The 21,876-nt window shown below is 47.1% G+C and overlaps 2 protein-coding genes across 3 annotated transcripts in view; one reads left to right on the forward strand and one right to left on the reverse strand.

Annotated features, from left to right (window-relative positions):
* Positions 1 to 802: 802 nt before the first annotated feature.
* On the reverse strand, positions 803 to 5,494 carry DOK2 (docking protein 2). The gene is made up of 5 exons (XM_032636128.1): positions 5,129 to 5,494; positions 3,838 to 4,119; positions 3,526 to 3,604; positions 2,455 to 2,639; positions 803 to 1,956 (listed from the first exon to the last, which is right to left on the reverse strand). Exons 1-5 carry the CDS (start codon positions 5,189 to 5,191, stop codon positions 1,330 to 1,332), a joined length of 1,236 nt encoding a protein of 411 aa, XP_032492019.1. The 5' UTR covers positions 5,192 to 5,494; the 3' UTR covers positions 803 to 1,329.
* Positions 5,495 to 10,532: 5,038 nt separating this feature from the next.
* XPO7 (exportin 7) overlaps positions 10,533 to 21,876 on the forward strand; it is an 86,899-nt gene continuing 75,555 nt past the window's right edge. For both annotated transcript variants that reach the window (XM_032634794.1, XM_032634796.1), the window contains exon 1: positions 10,533 to 10,645. In XM_032634794.1, coding sequence (XP_032490685.1) covers positions 10,628 to 10,645 — 18 coding nt within the window. In that variant the 5' untranslated portion in view covers positions 10,533 to 10,627. The remainder of the gene's footprint in view (positions 10,646 to 21,876) is intronic.

Genomic DNA, 21,876 nt, shown 5'->3' on the forward strand with positions numbered 1-21,876 from the left:
GGATGCTCTTTTCACATTGCTTCCCACCCTTGAAGGTCCACCTTAAATGCCACCTTCGATATGAAAACTTTCTTGGTCCCCCAACAAACAGCTATGTCCCTTGATCCCCAAGGCCTTGATTCACATCTTGTGGCACTTATGTCCACCTTTTGTGACAGACGTGTGTGCCCCCATCTCAGCCTCCTCTAGACTATAAGCACCGTGAGGCCAGGGCAGGCCTTACACGCAGTGCCCCATAATATTGGCTGAGTTGGCCTGTAGCAGAAACATACTGACATCCCTTTCCATGGGAGCGGGTTTTGATGAGAGGAGACAGCACAGAGCCTGCCTGTGGGGAAATGGGATACAAGGGCCAATGGGGAAGTTCAGAGCAGGAAGGGTTCTCAGTGCCTACATGGAGGAACCCCCTCAGTTTACAGACGAAGAGGGCAAGTCTCAGGAAGGCAAGGGATTGAGTGGGAGTAGTTCCATTTCTAACGCTGAAGAGGCGCAACTCTTGCCTATCTTCCAGTCCAGGTTTACTCACACACACACACACACACACACACAGCTTCCCCGCTATTTTTCTGGTGTTGACCCTACCCCAGCAAAGGGTTAGAGATGCTTGAAGATCTTTCCTGGGGCGCCCTGACTTGCACAGACTTCTACCTCTGTGGGTAGATGACGCTTGGGATGGAGCTTAGGCCCAGAGAGGACTTTGCTGCTGGGAGAGGAGGTGTCAGTGGTGGCTGGTTGAAGCATTCACCCCCAGCAGGGCTGTGCCTGTCCCATCCCCGCCTCATACACTCATGCCGCACAGAAATATTTCAGAAATGTTTATGCCACAGAGAAGTCCAAAACCTGCAGGAAGCTGCAGCCATCCTCCAGGCTGCCCGGAGCCACGGATGTCCCCTGAAGGGGACACCAGCAGGCAGGTGGCCTGCAGAAGCCAAGGAGCCAGGGCGACTTGCTGACATCCTTTTGTCCTCTGCCCTAAATCTGGAGGTTCCATTTAGGCCGGTGGGGGGCGGGGGGAAGAGGAAGTGGAAAAGGGGTAGGAGAAGTGTGGGTCTCTTCAGGGTACTCTTCCTGCTTTGGGATGGTGACTCACCCAGCTGGCCCTGGGAGGGACAACTCCTCAGGCCAGACTAAGGCGGCCAAGACTAGGGTTGTGGAAGGAGCGGAGGGAGGTTCCTGGGATGCGGTGGCCAGGAGGAGTCGCAGCAGAAGCTAGAAGGGGAGGCTCACCTGCCCCCCCAGCCTTCTCACCAGCCTCAAAGCCCGGCCCGGCGTGCACAGGACCACTTCAGCCCTGGCAGCTGACGGAGTCCGCATCTCCTCCACCCTCCATCACTTTGGGCCTTTCTTAAGTACCATGACATTGTCATACTCAGTCCCCTGTGGCCAGCCAGAGGCAGCAAAGTCCTGTCCCGCTGGGTAGACATGCTGGAGGCCGCTGGGGTCCCTGTCAGCTGTGGCTTGCCCCCTCCAGGCCTCACACCGGAGCTCCTGTGGGCTGTCATACAGGGACAGGGCGGCCACCCCCTCAGGCTCATCGTATATGTGGTCATGTCGGGAGGGCGGGTGCTCCTCGATGCTCTCGTACAGAGGGTCGAATGGGGCCTGGGGAGGGACGGCCAGGATGCCCCTCAAGCTCTTCCCCAGGTTCTGTGCCACTGCATCAAAGGGCACCGCGTACTCCCCCTCTGGGCCCCGCTGCAGCCGGGGGGCAGGAACCCGGACGGTGGGCGATAGTTGTGGGAGTGAGTCGTGGGGTCGGGAGTAGGGACTCTCCAGCCGGGGCAGCACCGCAGGGTTGGGGACTGGCTGGGTTGGGGGCCCAGGAGGGGAGGCGTTCTTCTGGGCAGAGATGGCCTCTTCCAAGGCCAGGAAGATCTCATTGCCTTGCCGGGTTTCAAACTCAAAGTTGCCCTCCCCTGAGATGCAGCGCCGGCCTGCCTCAAAGGAAAAGGTTGCCTGGGTGGAGAAGAAAGCCGATGACTCGCAGGCCACTGGGCGGGGCTGCTTGCTACTCCTGGATCCAGCTCCCAACCACAAGCCTGTCACCCCAACCTCTCCCCAAGCTGCTTCCCCTTCCCTCCTGCCATGCTTTTGCTTACAAGCAAAGCCCTCTCTCATCTTTTCTCCTTCTTCCTCCCATCCATCGAGTATGAAGCTCGATGCAGAGTTCATCCTCCACCACGCCAGCCACTCTCCACCCTCCCACCTCTCCCCACCTCTTCCTCTCCTTTCCTTCTCCCCCACCTCGACCACCATTTTTCCCTGCCGTGGTTCTCTCCTCCAGCCCCTGGGCTGCGCTGTTTCTCTTCTGCCGGCCTTTATCTCGTCGTTTCTTCCTCCCCCATTCTCTCTTCCTTTGAGGGCCCCTTCGCCCTCTCCCTGACGCTCTCTTTTCTCTCACAGCTCATCCTTCCTCTCACCTGCCCGCGGCAGCCCCCCCCCCCCCCCACTCACCTTGTCCCGCCCAAAGCGCCGCAGGAACCTGTAGGGCCATTCATACAGCTGGGTGCCCAACTGAGGGCCGCCCCACAGCTCCAGGGCACTCTCCCCGGCCCGGAGGGTGTAGGATCCCCAGAGCCGGCACCTCTCACTGGCTTCTGTGGGTCTCACGGTCACAGCAAACTCCTTGCAGGGGGCCCCTGGAGAGAAGAGGGTAGACAAGGAGGCAGTTCATGGGAAGCAGCCGACCTGTCTCAACTCTGCCCTGCTTTACATAGCATGCCGGGTCTCCAGAAAAAGTATTATCCACAGCCCCATGACCCTGCAGCCTGCATCCTGAATGCTGAGCTGCCCCGCGCCAGGTCAGACTCCCTAAAATGCCAGGAACATCCCGCCCTCCCTCAGGAGGCATCATGCCCTAGCCACTCGCACCCCGACCCCGTACCCACATCCTTCCTGCCCCTCTCACCAGAGCCACAGCCTTGTCTCCATCTCATCTCTCTCCCCAAGCCAGCTGCCTCCCCAGTCCCGACTGTCGCAGCTGACCCTGCCCTCCCAGCTCTCAGCCTACCCAGCCCCTGCCCATGCCATCAGGTGCCCTCCGAGAGGTGGAGCCTGGATGTCCCCCCCACCCCATGTTCACCTGCTGTCCCCACGCGCCCACCCCGAGGGCTAGACAGATAGCAGGAGGGGCCTTGCCCAGTCAGCAAAAAGCTCCCTTGCCGCAGGACAGCTCAAATCCACAGAAAGAAAACCATTCTTTCCACAGACAATCGCTCGGATGCCAACAAGGGAGAGTTCAAGAGCCCCACCTTCACCTGGACCCCTCAGCCGGGGCCTTTCCCACCAGCAGGGCCTGCACAAGAGGGAGTGGGCCAAGGGTGCAGGGCTGACATTTCAGGCAGGCCAGCCTCCCCGACCTTGGGCTGTGCCGGAAGCAGCGATGCGGAGAGACTGATAAGGGGGCTGGCCGGGGGCCGGGGGCAACCACAAGGCAGGAAGACTGAGCCGGCAGCCGGCCAGCCCTCACCTCCTCCCCACCACGCCCTGGAGAGAGCACCCCGGGAGCAAAGGCAGGGCCCTCACCTGTGGTCGCACTGCTGTACAATTCATTCTCCTCCATGCGGGGCCGGCCGCCCTTCCCCTTCAGCTCCTTCCTCTGGCCCTGGCGGGGAAGGCCCAAGACTCACCACCATGGCCAATCCCAAGCCCCACCACTGACCACCGCAAGCTTTCTTTCAAAACACACTCAGCCTACTGCCCTATCTTTATTCTGAACTGGGATCCCTCACCCCCACCAAGGAACCACCTCCAGCATCCTGACCTTGGCTCTCACGACATCTGCCCACGGCAAGCATCCAGTGCCCCGTGCCCTTTCTACAGCCCTGGGCGACTCACGGGGAAGGCCAGGAGGCAGATGGCCTGTATCCAGTCACCCCGCTCTGCAGTGGGGGCCGCCAGCGCGTACAGGCGCTCCGTAGTCTCCAGGAAGAAGGTGCTGGTATCCCGGGGGCTGCTGGCCTCCCCTCCGGCCTCAGCCACCCGCAGGCAGTCACTGAGGCGGATGACCCTCCGGGGGGCCTCTCCCCGGCGAGGCTTCTCCGGGCCCTCCTGGAGCTCCAGCCGGGCCAGGGCGCAGCCCGACCCTCCGTACAGCGCCGCCCCGAACCGGCGCCATTTCTGCCCCCAGATGCGTAGCAGGTGGGGAGATGGAGAGATGGTGCCCAGCGGGGAGAGAAGGACCCGGGGGAGACAGAGGTGAAGATCGGGGGAGACCCAAGGAGGCAGAGAGCCTAACAGAGGCCTTAGGAGTTAGAAAGCATTGGAGATGCACCCCAAGCAACCCAATAAGAGGCCTACAATGACAGCAGAGAGGAAGCCAAAGGCAAGAAAGGCACAGGAGTGAGCCCCATGGAGGCGACTGCAGGGCGGCCGGGCAGGCCCAACCCAGGGGATCCAAGTCAAGAGGCAGAAAACCTGCGAGTCCCGGGGCCCAGAGGGCTGAGGAGGGCAGCCCAAGGGCCCAGACTGGGGAGCATGCTTCTCATTCTCTGTGAGGCCCCATAGAAGGCCCTGTCCCCCGGAACCTCAGCTGACCCTCCTGAACCTTCCCGCCTCATCCTCTGACAAGTTAGGCCATGAAAGAGACAGAGAGAGGAACCCCGGGGTGTGTCCGCTGAGGGAAGAAAGACGTCCTCATTCAAGGAGGCCAAAGAAGGAAAAGGAGTTTGGGCACAATGGGGCCCTGGCTCCCAGAGACCCCAGTTCAAGTCCAATAGCAGCCAAACGTACCCCACTGGGGCAGGAAAGGAGGAAGGAACCTCCACGGCAACCCTGAAGTATCCCCTCCACTGTGCCTTCCATTCCCTCCCAAGGTGTCCCGGTGAGAAGACATCACCACAGAACAAGAAAGGCAAGAAAAGCAGAGTCAGAGCCCTCTTTTTCCCCCCTCCTCCCGGGGCAACGGCTGTCAGCAAAGAGCACAGTTTGGAACCAGCTCGCAGAGGCAACAGCTGCTAAGGAAAGAGCCCTCCCAAGCTTTACTCTGGGCCCAATGTGGTAGATGGCACAGTCTCCACCATTCCATAAGGGTTTTGGAACATTCCGGGGCCTCCTCTCCTCCCCGGGGAAGTCTCTAGCAGCCCCCCAGCCCCTCGGCTCAGCCCCAGCCCAGCCGTGCTCTTCCTACCTTCCCAAAAGTCTGCTGCTGCTGGAGGTACAGGAAGCCCTGCTTCACCACCACGTCCTCCATCTTCCCACCATCCTGGGCCCCTGAGCTTCAGCTCTCTGCTTCCACTCCCGCCCTCTTTCTCTCCTCTCTGCCCTATGTTCCCCCTTCTCTCAAGTTCATTTCCTCTCTGCCTAGAGTTCTGCATTATTCTCGTCTGCTCAATGACGACAGGCTGATAAGCCCTGTGGTTTCTTGCTCTGTGTGTATGTGTGTGTGTGTTTTCTTTTTGATGAGTGAGTTTCACGCTCAAGCCTCCTGCATTTTCAGTGAGTAAGAGAGAATTTCCAAAAAGCCAAACTCCAGTGCTTTGGTGAGCAGCAACTCAGGTACAGAGACCCAGAAATGGAATTAGACAGTAAAACCAGTAGCCAAAGGCCCCCCGTGCTCAAGCTGGATGCTTAGCGTTACGGAGCTAGGAGAGAACTTAGAAATCAATCAGCCCAAGTCTGTCATTTAAAAATGAGGAGACAGGCTCAGGAAGGTCTGAGGGATGGGTTCAAGGCCACCAAACCAGAACCCAGGTCTCTCATCTCAGTAGGAGCTGAGCCACACTCACACACACTGGACACATGAGCCTCACCACTTTCACACACTCCACCGCAACAGTTTCAGTCTGTGGGGAGCACTCCCTGTCCCCCACAATGACACATGCTTACACCACCTCCTTGAGCTTCTAGAAACATGAACATTCCCACACTGAAACATGCTATGCTCCCTGAGCACATCTCAACTGTCGGAGTTCACCTTCTTTCCAACCTTTGAGAGCTTTATAAAGACACTGGAGTTCCATCTGAAGGTTAGCTTCTTAAGTTACAGTAGCAATTCTTATATTTTTTTTAAAAAAGCCTTACAATTATCAAAAGTGCTTCACAGTTACCAAAGGTTCCAGGCACACACTGTCTCCAGGCACCCTATCTAACCCTGAAAGAAGGAAGAGCAAGTATGAACACACCTGTTTGCAACCCTCCTGAGGTCACGGGGGCAGAGAAGGAAGTACCGGAGCAACTGATCTTTAATTCAAGTCTTTTTATTGCTGACCCCTAAGTGGGATCCAGACTCCATGCAAGAAGATGCATTGCTTTGGGGAAATCTAAGCTCCCCAGAGAATATTTAACTTAGATCCAGATGGTTTAGAGAAGCAATCTGAAGGAGGCATGGTGCAGAAATGTTGGGGGAACCAGAGAACTAGACCAGCACTCTTGGGGTAACCCCATAATGGGTGCTTATGTAACTGAGCCATTTCCTCTACCACAGGGGTTCGGTTGCCTTAGGAAGGAGAGCAGAACAGTACACCGCTCAGACCTTCTGCTGTACATGCCATGTGCTTTACCAGAACAGCTCTAAAAGATAAATGTTATGAGTTCTGGGAGGAGAGGACTGAGTCACGGCACTCAGCCCAGCTGCCTGGATTTGAACAGGTGAATCCACAGACCAAGGGGGAACCAAGGATGTCGGTGCAGGAAAAGCTCCTTGGGAAGTGGTTAGGAGTATGGAAATGGGTGGCCTATTTCATTTCTCTAGTTCCTTAGGGGAGGCAACATTACCTGGGGGCTGCATGGTGTGTGGTGGACTCCGCATCTCCTTATGGAGTGAGAAAAGAAGAGCTTTTGTTTTTTTTTCTTAGGGCCATCCTAGGGGCTGCCAGAGCAGTGCCTTTCAAACTTCAATGTGCAAATCTTGTGAAGAGTGTAGATTCTGATGCAGTAGATGTGGAGTGAGACCTGAGATGCTGATGCTGCTGGTGGGTGGACCAGACCTGAGTTTGAGGAGCAAGACAACAGAGGATGTTCCCCCCACCACGTTCTCTGATCACCTCCCCGCGAAGTCGATTGGACACATTCCACTCAGAACCACAGGGGGGCACCCGAGCTTGCCAGATTACTTGGAAACTATTTAAACCTGGAGGCCTGAGCCCCAGGAATTTCAGACACCCCGCATGCCATCCCTTGCCCGTGGGAGCTAGAAAAGTTCTCTTCCTGTGGCTGTTGTCTGCAGCAGGAATGAACTCAGAGCAACACCCACTTTTCCTAGCAGGACTTGTGGGAAACCCACAGAGGAAGTACTAACCCCAGTAACTTTCTGTCTGGCCACAGGCAAATCCTGTGAGCAGGGACCCAGAAGAGATAGCTCCAAGACACAGCAGAGGGACAGAGAACCAGAGGCCCTTAGGTTACCCAGGCACCAATGATACGGAGAGAAAGCAGCAAAGAGGAAAGGGTCCTAGTGGTTTATATTGAGGTCTGGGTGGGGGTGGGGTGCCCCTTGGCTCCTCATGGCTCTTACTGGAAAGAAAGGGACACCCCCACACACCTCATCTGTGCCTCAATATTCGCCACCAGGATGCTTTCCTTAACAAAGATTTCTCTCAGCGGGAGTTAGGAACCATACAGATCAAGAGATCACAGCTGCAGGAACTTGGCAACTTTTTGTTACTATCCTCACCAGTGATTAGCAACTAAATCTTTAACACAAAAGGGCTTCTGGGCTTGTCTTTGGGGGCAAGAAAGGAAGGAGCAGAAGAGACTGATTCCTTGGACATGTCTGGAGATTAGGCAACCCCCCCCCGCCCGAGGATGAACAGGGAGGTGCAGCTACTCAAGGGGCAGCTCTGGACACAAAACAGGAAAGAAGGTATAGAATGGGCAAGGAGCTGGGGGGGTCCTGAGAAGGATGGAGGACTGAGCACAGAAAAAACGTGAGTGGGGTTCATGAAAGATTCCATCCCTGCCTCCTCCCACCCCAGTGGCTCCTGACCGTGGGGAGGAAGGACCAGTCTCTTGAGTTTCATCCCCAGTCCTCATCCTTTCTCCACTACGTATATCATTATTAACATAATAATAATGTTACTTAACATTGTGATAACACTTCAAACTCTTTATGTTTTCATAAGACCCCAAATGCACCCTAGAATGAGACTGAGATAGGAAGAATTGAATTAACTCAAAAGTTTTGTTTTTGTTTTTTGGTTTTTTGTGGTTTTTTTGAGCATCTACTCTGTGCAGAAGTAGGAGGGACAGAGCATAAACAAGACATATATAGAATCCCTGTTTTCATCGTGGTTCTTTTCTAGTTGAAGACTCAGACAATGAAAAGAATAAATATGTAACTAAATAGTTTTGTACAGACAGTGATCAATGATGTAAGTATGACAGTGAAGGGGTCGGGGACAACTTTCAATAGAGCCGGTGAGAAAAGCTTCTCTGAGGAGATAACAACTGAACTAAGACATCAGTGATAAGAGGGAACCAGCCACTTAAAGATCTGAGGGGAAAACATTCCAGGCAGAAGTTCCTTCAAGGGCAAAGGCCCAGAGGCAGGTACAGCTGGATGTGAGGAAGTACAAGAAGGGCAGAATGACCAGAGCATTGTGAGCCAGAGGGGACACGGAGAGAGGGTCCCATCTCATGGCCTCTTGGGCTATAGCAAAGATTTGGAATGTACTCTAAATGTAATGGGAGGCCACCTGAGGATTTTTAAGCAGGGCTGTGAATGATCTGCTTTATGATTTTAAAAGGATGTTCTGCAGCTATAGGGAAAATGGATTATCATGGGGCAAGACAGGAAGCAGGGAAAGAAAGGACTGTATTATCAGAGCCCAGGATAAATGTGATGATGGCCTGGATCAGGGTGCTAGCAGTGGTGATGAAGAAGAGTGGCCAGATTTGGGTATGTACCGGATGTAGATTCAACAGGACTTGCAATGGATATGGGGGGACTGTTGAAACACTAAGTAATCAGGGCAACTCCTGGGTTTTTAGTTTGAGCAACTGGATGAATGACGGTATCATTTACTGAGAAAGGGAAGATAGAGGGAGAGAAACAGGTATGGGGAAGGGTTTTGGTGGGGGGTGGATTTGGGCCTGGCCCACAGGGAGCTGCTATTTCTACGCAATCAAGCAAGTAGGGAATTCGAAGACTGCCACTGCAATCATCACGTCAAGAAGATACCAAGGAAGCACCTGACCCACCACCCCTGCTCTCTACCCTCAGGGAGCTAAGGATTGGACATTGGAAAGTTGTTGAAAAACAAAAACAGAAAAATCCCACATCTCAGGGTCTAGACCTGCCAAAAGCAACAGTCAAAAGCTCTGCCTCCAAAGTCTTCTCTGAGTGAATCTAATTGGCGGAGCCGAACTTGCATACAGAACCCTAGCTGCAAGGAAGTCTGGGTAATGTAGTTTTTAGGTGTCCTACCTCTGCAAATCAGGAAGACACACTCGGAGGAGGACGAAGCTTGAAATGAATGCTGAGTACCAGTCCTCTCGATCCACAACATAAAGTGTGTGTCATTCACTACTATAATCAGTTCCATCGCACGTGGTGGCCCCTAGTCAATACAAACTTCAGACAACCAATACTCTCAGAATCCAGCTAAAATCTAATCTGGGGGCCATGATTGGAAGCCAGAGTGGAATCCAATTGAAAACGGGATCCGGCATTATCTAACACGGATCATTCCTAGTGGGAAAGGCTGGAATTGGCCTCAGCAGGCAGAGCCTTCCTTATCTGACCTGACCCAGAGGGATGGTTTCCCCACTCAGACTGAGCCAGGGGTCCTAAAACTTTATCACTCCCCACCACCACCTCCCCCAGCTTCTGACCCCTCTCAGGAGGCAGCCTAGACTGCTGGTTAAGATAACAACCTATTGGGGAAGATCGGAACCGTGCCTTCTGCACGTTTCCAACATCACCACTCTTTGGCGGCTACTTCCATGAATGTTCATCGTGGAGAAAAGGATAGAAATGGAAACAAGGAGATTTGGATTGCTGGTAAAACCCAGGATCAGAGAGCAGTGGCTCCTGTCCACTGGAGCTGAAAGACACAAACAAATTCGGCCACCGTCGGCAGTGTAAAGTAAAGAATAATGTCGGCGCCCCAAGCGGGGGTTTTGGGCGGTGGGCGCACCGGAAGACCCCCCTGGGGGTGTGGTGTTACAGCAGTGGCGCGGCCGCAGAGCGGTAGGGAGCGTCCGGGGGCACGTCGTGAGGACACTCGGGAAGAGAGGAATCCGCCAGGTGCAGGGGTCTGGGCGGGGACAGGTCCTGGCCCCTCGAGGAGCCCTCGCAAAGCCGATGAGCTAAGGCAGCGCCAACTCCCGCTACCGCTCTCGCCCGCCCGCCGGAGCGAGCACGGCCCCTTTAAAAACCATGTAAACAAAGCTTTGTTCCCCCGGCCCCCTCCCCTCGCGCCCCTCGGTCCGCTCCTTCCTCCACCCGCCCGCAGCGTCCCCGGGCCGCTGACGTTGCCGCGCCTTTACGCCGTCCCAACGGCGCTGCGCATTCTCCAACCGCGGCCCCGGCCGCCCGGGCCTACGCAGCCGGGCGGTGCTACGCCGCGAGCGCTGCGCGACGAGCCCCCAGCGCGCAGGCGCAGCGGCGACGGCGGCGGCGGCGGCGGCCCGGCCGAGGTGCGCGCTGGGGGGGAGGGGGGCCGGAGAGGAGCATGAATGGAGCAAAATGGCGGATCATGTGCAGGTGAGAGGAGCCGCGGGGAGGGGGCGGCCGCGGAGAGTGGGGAGTGGGGTCGCACGCAGCCCAAGGAGCTCGGGCCGGCTCGGGGCTCACCGGGCCCGCGCCGCCGCCACACGGGGCTCCGGAGCCGCCGCCCGTCCCGGAGCTCTGGGGCCTTTCCCGCCTCCTGGGCCGGGGGCCTCCTCCATCCCCTCCCACCCCGTCCCACGCCTCTCGCGCTGGGCTGGAGGTTCAGGGATCGGCGCCCCAGCTGGTACAGCCTACATCGCTATCAGTGACTGCCCTCCCACTGGAGGGAGGCCTCTTGCAAGTCCTCAGTGCCCCCCAAGACGGGGAGGGGAGGGAGACCCCTTGCCGACTCTGTCCTGAGGGGAACTTCCCCATCACACCCGCCAGCCCTAAACAGATAACAAAAAGAATACCTCGCACTGACAAACCTCGCTCTACCGAGTCTTTCCCGCCGCCTTCCTCTTCACGCCCCCGAGTACAAGAGACCCCCCTCCGGCCTCCTCCCCCCTCCCACAGATGCGTCCTACACTCCCCCACTGCTGATCGCACAGCCTGCAGGGCCGAGCTCCCCCGTCCTCCAAAATGGGTGCTCAGGCCTGGGCCCGCCCTCCCTCCGGTGCCCCTATCCCCAGTGAAGGAGTTGAGTGCCCACACCTCCTCTGAAACACGGGGTGGAGGGGGTGTGTCTGAAACGAGAGATGCAACGTTGGGTGCAGACGTTGCTCTGGAGGGTCCTGATCGGGCTCCAGGGCTGCCCCAGGCGTGCTTTGGGCCCAGGCCACTTTTCTTCAAAGACACGGCACAGGCCCTAGGAAGGGACAACCCATACCGAACCTAATAGTAGCTGTAGGACTCAGGGTTATTTCTTGCAAACTCGATAAAGTTTTTCCTCTCTGTGCTTTAGATCTGATATTTTTGTGACAGTTATTGTTACAAATCTGTTGTCAGAAACCTTTGGATTTTCTAGCAGAGGTTTTGTATTGTGGGAAGTAGAAAGAAAAGAGGATAACAAGTGTCGCCTTATTTTGCATACTGTATAGTTATCATTCCTCGAGTAAAGAGGATGATCTTATTCCTCACATTATGTCTACAAGGAGGTGGATGGTGTGACTTCTACCAGTTTCTTTGGGAGAGAAGGGACTAAATAAATTCTCAGGCCAGGGATCAGTAGAGTAAATCTTAGAAGTATGAGGTACAAGTTATCAGGACAGAATTATATCAAAAATTGTAATCACAGATGGAAGACCACAGGATTTGTGTTTCAAAGCCAGTATCATGGCCTAATTCAGAAGTAGCAGTAAAACTTGGTACAAGGTGATAGTAATAATAATAGTGAGCACCTTGAGTTTTATAGCAGCCGTTTCTAAGAAGCGTGAAGGATTTTTTATGTGTTGTTTTTTTTTTTTTTTAATTCTTCCATTCTAAAAGAGTAGATAGGCAAGAACTACTTCTGTCATTTTGAAGAAACAAACCAAAGCACAGAACTTATATGAGATTTGCTTAGGGTAAGGCTAAAGTGGATCAAAGGCTTTTGACTTTGGGTTCCGTGCTCTTATCTGTTGGGGGAAAAAAAGTAGTGACTGTGAGCATTCCAGAACATGGTTTGAATAGATAGCCTTTCTGAGTGATGCTTTGGAAGGCAGAGGAAGTCCGTGTACTTTTATGAATATACATCTGTTTTATCTCATGCAAAGAAGTTTCTCTTAATGTGATCTCTCCCACCTTTTGAACAAAAAGGTTGTCATTCCTCACCAGAGGAAAGTCAAGATGGGTCAAAGCAGTCTTCATAGCAATTATGTCTCAAAGGAGGGTCTGCCTTATTTTTAGTAAGGGGATTTTTTTCCCCCACCCATCCCCAAATAAAAATCTACCAAAGTAAGAATCTATTAATTTTTCAAAACAAAGAGGACTATGCCAGTCCATTGTTTTATTTGACTTTGGAGAGTTGTAGTATGTTACTCTCTAAATTAGCGGTCTTTATAACAACAGGGTGAGTTTGCGAGAGCTTTTTCTCTTTAAATAGAATGGGGCATATTGCTTTTCTTTGTTAGACCACTAGATTACTTTTAGTATTGGATACTCGGAAAGTTTAACGTGGTACCTTATTGTAGCAGAAAACCTTCCCAAGAAAAAGATAGATTCTCCCCTGTGTGGAAAGAGTAAATAAACGAAAAGATTAAAGACAAATCTGAAGTGCGTTGAGGGGGAATATTTCTGAAAACACTATTGGAACATGAAGTTTATAAAGGAGCCTATCAAAGGTTCAAGACTGATTATTTGAAAGTTTCATAGTAATACTAAATAGTTGACTCATTATGTATCTAGTGCTTGTCTGAACCACCAGGGTGAGCGGGTTTTTTTTGTTTTGTTTTTTTTCTATTGACACTAAGCAAGTGTCATGATTCTCAGGCTGGAGTCCTGAGCATCTCTTCTGATAAGTGTTTAATGGAAGTCACAAAATGGTAGTAATGGGAAAATTGTAATATTTGTGTCTTTTAGCTCTGTTGGTGTCATAGTCAAGCCTCTTAAGAAGAGAGACTTGTAAGAAAGAATCTCCTTGTTGCGATGAGTTTCTTATTCTTGGTCTTAGATGACTCTAACACCCACCATAGAGGCAGTGATTAACTGTCAAAAAAAAAGAAAATCAAACTCATTTGTGTTTATCTTCATAAAATGAACACTCCTCCTTCCTTTTTTTTTTTAATATCTAAAGTTAGATAAGATAATGAGAATTCAGTATTTCCACTTGCTGACTACTTATTGTACGGAAATGAAGATGGCTTAGTGTACAGCGGTAATGAAAAAATTAAGGATCAGATGTTAGCTTTAATAGTGCTAGCTATATTCAGGCTCTTGAGAGGAAAAGGAAAGCGTATATAATAATTGTATATTAAGTATATTTAACATATAATTATATGTAAATATATTAAATGAAGGATAACTCTGGAGTTCGTTGGATTTATTATGTTGTTATGCTGGGCCTTACCCACAGTCTTACAGTATTATTTACTGGGCTCTATATTATGACTGTGTAGTAACAGAAAATACGATTTTCAGATAGTCATATTTGTTTAAATATTGACCACCAGTGTAACTCTAGAGAGTCAAGAAGAATCATTTAAACTGGCAGGTTAAAATTTAACAGAGTGCAAAAGTTTAGCCTGATTAGAGCAAAAGATAGTTGTCTTTTTAGCTTTTAAAAATATGCTAGGAAACATCAGAGGATCTACCCATGGTTCATTTTGAGAAGAGAATTCTGTACAACTTTCGAACATTTTTAATGGGAAAAAAAGAAAGAACAGTTACTTTTCTAACTTTCTTTCAGTTAAGCTAATACCATAAAGTTTAATGTGTGCAAGGCCCTTTGCTGTGCTGGGCACTGCAAAGGATTCCAGGCTGAGAAAGATACGGGAGCCAGACTGCTGAAGTGTCAAATTCTAATGCTGTGTTGGGCAGGCTTCAGAAGGCAAATGGATACAAAAACTTAATACATTGATTTCAAAGCATGCTACGTCTGTGTTGGATGATATGAAATAGCTACGTCCCCTCACTCACCCCAGCTACCTCTTCTGTGGATTTGTATAAATAATATGTCTGTATTTTAAAAGAACATATTTATATGTACTTGATAATTCTGATTTAGTGTTACTTCCTCTTGTGAGAAAAACCTTCAGAAAAATTAAGGGTTGTATATATGCATGTAGTATCATTCAAACACTTATGCAATAAAACAAAATATATTACTGTAATGGAATCTCTATTTAGATGGAGGTAGGAGAAAGGAGCATTAAGATGATCCCTGGTCTGTGTCTTACAGATAAATTAACTTCCATTTGATCCAGAAATTGATATTCATAACCACCAGCTGTATTTTCTTTTTTCTTGGTTGGGTTTTGAAACCAATATTGTACCACAGACCTTCGAGAAGGGAAAGTTGCCAGTTTAAACCGATAAGCTGATATCTCTGTAGGTACAACTACTGAGGCCACTTTGCTCACTTTAGTATACTAAGGGAGATAGTATTTAGATGTTGCATCATTTTTTTTTTTTTAACACCAAACATATATTATCTCACAGGTATTCTGAGTCAGGAATCCGGGAGTGCCTTAACTAGATGGTTCTAGTTCAGGGTCTTTGATTTGCCCTCAAGCTGTGAGCCAGGCCTGCAGTCCTTCTCAAGGCTTGACTGAGGATGGAGAACCTGTTTCCAAGCTCACCCACATGCTCACTGGCAGGCATCATCAGTTAGTTACTTGCAGGCAGATGGGCTAGGGGCCACAGTGCCTCACTGGCTGTTGTCTGGAGGTTTCAGCTCTTTACCACATGGACCCTTCCTAGAACATAAATTTTAAGAACTTCCTTTTTACATTATGTAATGATGTCTGCTATGTATAAGTGACCCATCTTTGTTACTGTTTTTTTTTTTAACCTGTTATTGAAATATACCTTCGGACAGGTGCAAAATTCGTAACTGTTCAGCTTGATGAATTTTCACAAAGTGAACACTCTTGGGAATTCCTGGTGGTCCAGTGGTTAAGACTCCACACTTTTCCTGCCTAGGGACCAGGTTCGATCCCTGGTCAGGGAACTAAGATCCCACAAACCGCACAGTGCCGCCAAAAAAAAAAAAAGAAAAAAAAAAACCCAAAGTGAACACTCTTCTAACCAAGACCGAAACCCACAATATTTTCAATGCCTCAGAAGTCCCTCTGGTGCCCCCCACTCAACAACTACCCATAGATCCTTCTGCCTGAGGGTAACTATTGTACTATCCTGCCATTTGATTTTTAAGTATGCTTTTAGGAGTCCAGCTGAGGAAGGCCTGTCCATGAGAGCTTGAACTTCAGAGCCAGGGGAGAAGCTGTATAGGGCAGTGGTCCTTCAGCTTTGGGGGGAGTTGGTTTGTTTTTTTTATTTTTTTAGAGTGTAATGGAAGCTGTGTGCTCTCTAAGGAGGGAAAGTATACCTACACAAAGATTTGCCTACAGTTTTCAGGCCATTCATGAACTTTAGAACTCGAGTTTAAAGATACATTCCTTTTTAGATGAAATGCTTACCACATTTTATTGAGAAACTGATTTACAAGTCTTTCTCTTTTGACCTGTATGAAAGGCTAGTTCTCGGTCTCACTATGTATTCCTGGAGAGTTACATGCAGGCTGAATTTTTAAATATTGAATTCTTGAGGACGATTAAAAACAATTAATGACTATTAAGCATCTGATGGCCTGTTCTTAGACACATGCAAGAAAGTACAAGATGTAATGCCCTATTTTCGGGGCGTTGCATGTTAATTGGAGAGATAACGAGCCTGGGTTGAGTTGTGAATTTGCAGTGAGACATTGGTTTTTGTCAGCATGTCTCTGAATGAAGGGACTATTGCTCCCATCACCTTTTTCCTCCATTCCAGTACATCTGAGTTCATGCCCCACACTTATAGTGACTCACTGTGACAGGGAATTCTCAATGGAATGAGATTGGTACCCAGGAGTCATATCAAAATCTTGCGGAAAGGAGGGGAATTGTCAAAAATTGGGTCTTAAGTATATCTGATATTTGCATCCGTCGCTCTTCACTCCTTCATACATGTTTGTGCGCACGCACACGAAAACACACATACACACTTGCTCCTACCGTCATAAATGGAAAAGATGTGTTTGAGAGAAGGCAGCATTGGAAACTTCATGCTAGCATTTATTGGACTTTTAGCTGCTTGCCATTTTACATGATCTCATTTAATGCTCACAGCCAGTCTGTAAGGTAGGTATCATAGAGATAATAGTAATGGAATGTTCCTTGAAATAGGTTGATGAAAGGACTTAGTGTCTCCAGAAGACCGGAGAACTGTTGGAAGATTTAGGTGACAGTTGTGGTGGTGGTTATTGTACAGCTTACTGGTGGGGGACCTTGGTTGGGGGTAGATGAAAGGGTGACAGCAACATTTATGGAACATCTGTTATGTGCCAGCATGATGCTAAGCTCCTTTATTTGTATTATGCCATTTAACTGGGCAATTCATTTAGTCTCCTTGAACCTGGATTAGGTGATCTCTTAAGTCCCTTATACTTCCAGCATTGTGGTCGGCATTTCCAGTTGTCATTCCTTACCGTTCTCTCCCAAGTAAACTACATGTTCTCAATTCATATGTACATTGTCATAAATTTTCCTAAAATATTTATGCTCGTACTAGTATTTCCATTTCTTCTATCTTAAATATGCCTTCCTCTACCCCACCTCCCAATTTCTTAACTCTCAGAGGTGGTGTTTTTTTTGGGTGGGGGTACTAATAGTCTGTAACACATCTCACAAACTGAGCTCTGATATACCCCAAATAATAAGTAAAGAGCCCTCTTAGTTGGACAGTAAGTAGTGAAGGACATTTTCTGTGGGCCAAGAAATTAACATTATTAGTCAGATGTTGTTGCTTGTAGACTGAAAAATGATTCTCACTTAAAAGTCCCTGGGTTTAAGCCTCTCTTAGAGAGAAACTAGTTAGATGAAAAGCAGTCAAAATGCTTTCCTATAAATACCTTGGAAAACAATTAGATTAATAGAATATCCCTTGTACTACATCAGGAAGTTGTGATCCTACAGCTCTGGTGGCCTTTTAGAAGTTTTAAGTGTATGAATGTATGTTGGTCACAAAAGCTGATCTCATTTCTATTTTGTATGATAAGAAATTATGGTATTTGAAGTGTGTAGTCTCAGAAAGAATTGAGAGCTATGCTAGACATATGCCCTAAAATTTGAGTCAAGTTTATGATTAAATGGGGTGTATTTAAGGTCAGAAATGGGAAAAGCAGTGTTTTTTAAAGGATTTTTTCCAAGTGTATTTAGTATTGTTTGCAGCGTTTTGAAAGCTTGTGTCCTAAGTTTGGCAAATCATTTCAAATCTCTTTTTTTTTTTAACTGAGTCACCTCCACTAACTCCTGAATTTTGGTATTTTATTTCTCTCTTCCAAAAGGACATTGTCTAAAGTCAAGCATGACATTTAATTTGACTCTAGGAACCTGTAACACCATTTGCTCTGAAAAGAATCTGGGAAGCCATATTTGCATTTCACATATCTGTACTCAGTTAAAAAAAGAAAACTCCATCCCAATTTTGCCCAATGTATAGCCATAAATTATTTAAAATATTATTTATTTTGTGTTAGTGGGTGATTTTTTTTTTATCATTAACTTGTCATTGACCCATCTGACAAGTCGCTGTAAGGTCTTGTCAAAAACTAGTCTAGAATTTAAAAGAATGAATAAAACTTGCTAGAAAATGGGACCTTGTTTTCTTTCCTTTTAATATTTTTGAATTGATAACGTCATTCCAGAGTTGAGCAAGTTTCATCAAGCCTTCGTAAGCATATAACAAATGTTTTTAAACAAATTGAATCTGAGCAACAGGTTCGTTGTTGTTGTTTTGTTTTGTTGTTGTTGTTTTTGAATAAGGACAGTATCTCAGAGGCGTTACAAATGAAAGCTTGTTTTAACATAAAGCATTATTACTAATTCTTGGAATCTTACATTTTAGTCTAACTTAAAATACATGTTCCAAACAGGGAGATCAGAATGTTGTGAACAGGAAAGATTTCAATTCACAGAATTCCTAAAGCCTGTCCCTTCAAAGCTCTTTGATATAGGTTACTATTAATGTGCCCTGCAGATCCCATCCGCTGTGATAGTGTGAGACTTCAGAGTAACTTATCTATCCCTCCCTTACCCATCTCCTCAAATTTAAACAGCACTTACAAAAGTGAATATATCAATTCACAGAGATTGCTGTGAGTAAATCTGATGCCAGTGGAATCAAGACTTTCTTTAAATCACTTTTATATGTACAGTAAACAGCATCCATTTAAAGTGTACAATTTGACAAATATATACCTGTGACTGTTTCACCACAATCAAAATACAGAACATTTCCTCCTAACTGCAGTCTACCCCTCCCTGAACCCTCAGCCCCCAACAATCCTGATCTGCTTTTTGTCATTGTAAATTAGTTTGTATATCCTAGAATTTTATGTAATGAACTTACTATGTACTCTGGTTTTTTACTTGTTTTGCCCAACACAGTGATTTGGAGATTCATTCAGGTTGTTGCATAGTATTAGTAGCTGGTTACTTTTTATTGCTGAGTAGTAGTCCATGGTATGAAGTACCACCCTTTATGTATCCATTCACCCCTTGGAGGGGGGGGGTTGGTGTCCAGTTTTTAGTCCCTGTGAATAAAGGGACTGAGTATTCATATGGAAGTCTTTGTGTAGACACAGATTTTCTTTTCTCTTGAGTTAAATACTTGGAGTAGGATGACTGGGTCCTATGGTATGGTTAACTTTTTAAAGAAACTGTCAATTTTCCAAAATGATTGTACCATTTTACTTTCTCACCAGCAGTGTAGAACAGTTACAAAGAATCCATATCTTCACCAGCCTTTGGTATTGCCATTCTTGTGGGACCTTACTGCGGTTTTAGTTGGCATTTCCTTGATGACTAACAGTGTTGACTGTCTCTTCCTGCGCTCACTGACCTTTCTTGTATCTCAGAGGTTCGCGAACCAGGCTGGTGGTTTGGCCCTACAAACTGTTTTTGTATGGCCTAAAAACTAAGAACAGTTTTTACATGGTTGAAAAAATCTAAAAGAGAATAATATTCCATAACACATGATAATTACATGAAATTCTGATTTTTTTAATTCATAAATAATAGTTGTAATGGAACACAACCATGCAAGCTCCTTTACACGTTCATTGTGTATGGCTACTTCTGTGTTACAATGGCAGAGTTGAATAGTTGCAACAGAGACCGTTTGGCCTACTAGCCCACAAAGCCTAAAATATTTACTATCTGGCCTTCGAGAGAAAAAATTTGCAGACTCCTGGGGGTTGTCCCCTCAAATCTATTGCCTGACTTCTGAGTGGGGAGAGGGCTAGCCCAGTATGGTTCTAACCCAAGCCCAATTTGACAGGAACCAGATCAGACTTGATCCATTTTGTTGACTGTGGCATTTATACTGCACTGTCCAAAATGGTAACCAGTAGCCACATTTTGCTATTTTAATTTAAATTAAAAATTAAGTTCTTCACTCACATTTCAAGTGCCCAGTAGTCACATGGTGACTGCCATATTGCACAGTGCAGGTATAACGTCTTTCCATTATCATGGAAATTTCTTTTGGACAGTGCTACTCTAGAATAATAAAAATTTGCCACAAAACCAGAGATTGGGCGCAGAGGTGGAGCATAGGTTATAGAATTGCTTTCCTGTATGCCTGTAAAAATAAGCTAAATCCTCATTCTCCCAGGTATGTGAACGTAAATGGATATATTAAATAATTTACTTAAGATTACTTACTGTTTATGCTATGAACCTATGATATGTTTGTTCTCTTAGCCAAGGGAGTGAGAGGAAGCAGTCAAACCATAAAAGAAATTCAGAATTCTACTGATAGGAAGTAGTGTTTTAGGAACTTCTAAAAAGTACCCTAAATGTATTCTCCCTCAAAGCACTTTGCAAAAACAAACCTTCTAAAATCCCTGTGTATTTGTAACCATTTTACAGATAAGATGGAGGGAGAATATTGAGGAAGGTATTAAGCCATTACATCACTTATTCAAGGTGCTAAGTCTTGATGTAGTAGCAATTCTGGTTCCCTTCAGCTACTAATTTTAAAATATTATTGACCTTAAAGTATCTCATAATTATAGCGTTAGCTTTGAAAATAACCCAGAAATATTCTAAATTAAAATGGTTGAGATGGCCTATTTTAAGGTTGTATTTAAAGGCTTTCCTTCACATCGGTGAAAACTGTTTTTTGTGGTTCGACTCTTGGAGGCAAGCATAACCAATTCTGAATACTGAAGTGATGGGTCAATAAATATATTATCAAATAGTCACCCTCTTCTTTAGCAAAAAAGAATGTAATTATTATAGTAGATGAATTATCTTGTTCTTAACATGAATAGAAGTGTTTATAAGTTTTTGTTGACTGTTCAGTCATGTCAATATAGTACAACCTAGAAATGTTTTGCTGAAGTAAGAAAATAAATACACCAGCTAACAGTAAGAAAGTAGCATGTTGGTATTCTAGTGATGTTCTTGTATGTAGATATAAGGAAATGTGTAATGAGTGAGGTACAGCATCAATGCTCAAGGACCTGAATAACTAGAAATGTATACCAACAAGGACTATAGAGTGATATAGGCGATGTGACACATGTATGCATAGAACATAATGAGACATAAATGTTAGTCCTCCTTTGGAGAGCCAGGAAAGGCTTCTTAAAGTAGTGAATGCCTAAGCCAGATCTAAAAAGACATGGTATTCTTTCTCCCAGTTGGTAAGCGTATACCAGGCAGAGAGAATACCATAAGCAAAGCTATATATGTTCATGGAACATTCCAGGAAAGTGAAAGCAATAAAATATTGCAGCTGTATAGGGAATAAAGCGGAGCAAGGTAAGAAATGAGACTCTAATGGTAGAAGAGAGCAGAACATGAAGACCCTGTTATATCTTAATAAGGAATTTGTACAGTAGATGTGTAGTTGAAGGTTTTTAAGTAGAAGTGACAGAATAATCACATCACTGTGATGATGGTATAAAAGATTGATTGGATGTAGACAAAGTAGGAGATGAAGCAGTAGTCTGTGCAAGAAATAATTGGGACTTGAACTAACATAATTTAGCTGTAAGGATGGAGAATTAGGAGATTGATGTTAAGGAGGTTATACTATGGGGTTTGGCTAACAGTTGAATGTGTAAAGTGAGAAGGCAGGCTCCCACATTTCTGGGCAGCAAAGTTGAGAGCAAATGAATGAACAGGATGTTGAAAAGATAGTAAGGTCAGTCTTGAATATACAGATTTTGAGGTGCTGGTAAACATGTGAGTGGAGATGTCCAGTAGGCATTTGCTTACTTGTTGTCCACTTGGGTTGGAACTCATGTTTTCATAGTGAAAGTCCATTTCAGTAGCGTTTAGATATTGTAAATATGTAAAATGTTAGCTGCTCACAGTATACACCTATCATATTTCTTATTAAGTTTTACAGCAACTGTAAAACTTGAGTGAAACCCTGATGTTTTATTCTAGTTTGTTTTCTAAAACACCCTCATATTATGTTACCAGCAGCAGGAGTAAAAGGCTTTTGACAATCAGCAGTGAAATTGGCATGCATGTAATGCGAAAAATAGGTCATATTCCAAGGAGTTTGAGTAAACCTTACAATGTTGACAA

This window comes from Phocoena sinus, chromosome 6 (assembly GCF_008692025.1).
Source record: "Phocoena sinus isolate mPhoSin1 chromosome 6, mPhoSin1.pri, whole genome shotgun sequence".
NCBI lineage: Eukaryota > Metazoa > Chordata > Mammalia > Artiodactyla > Phocoenidae > Phocoena > Phocoena sinus.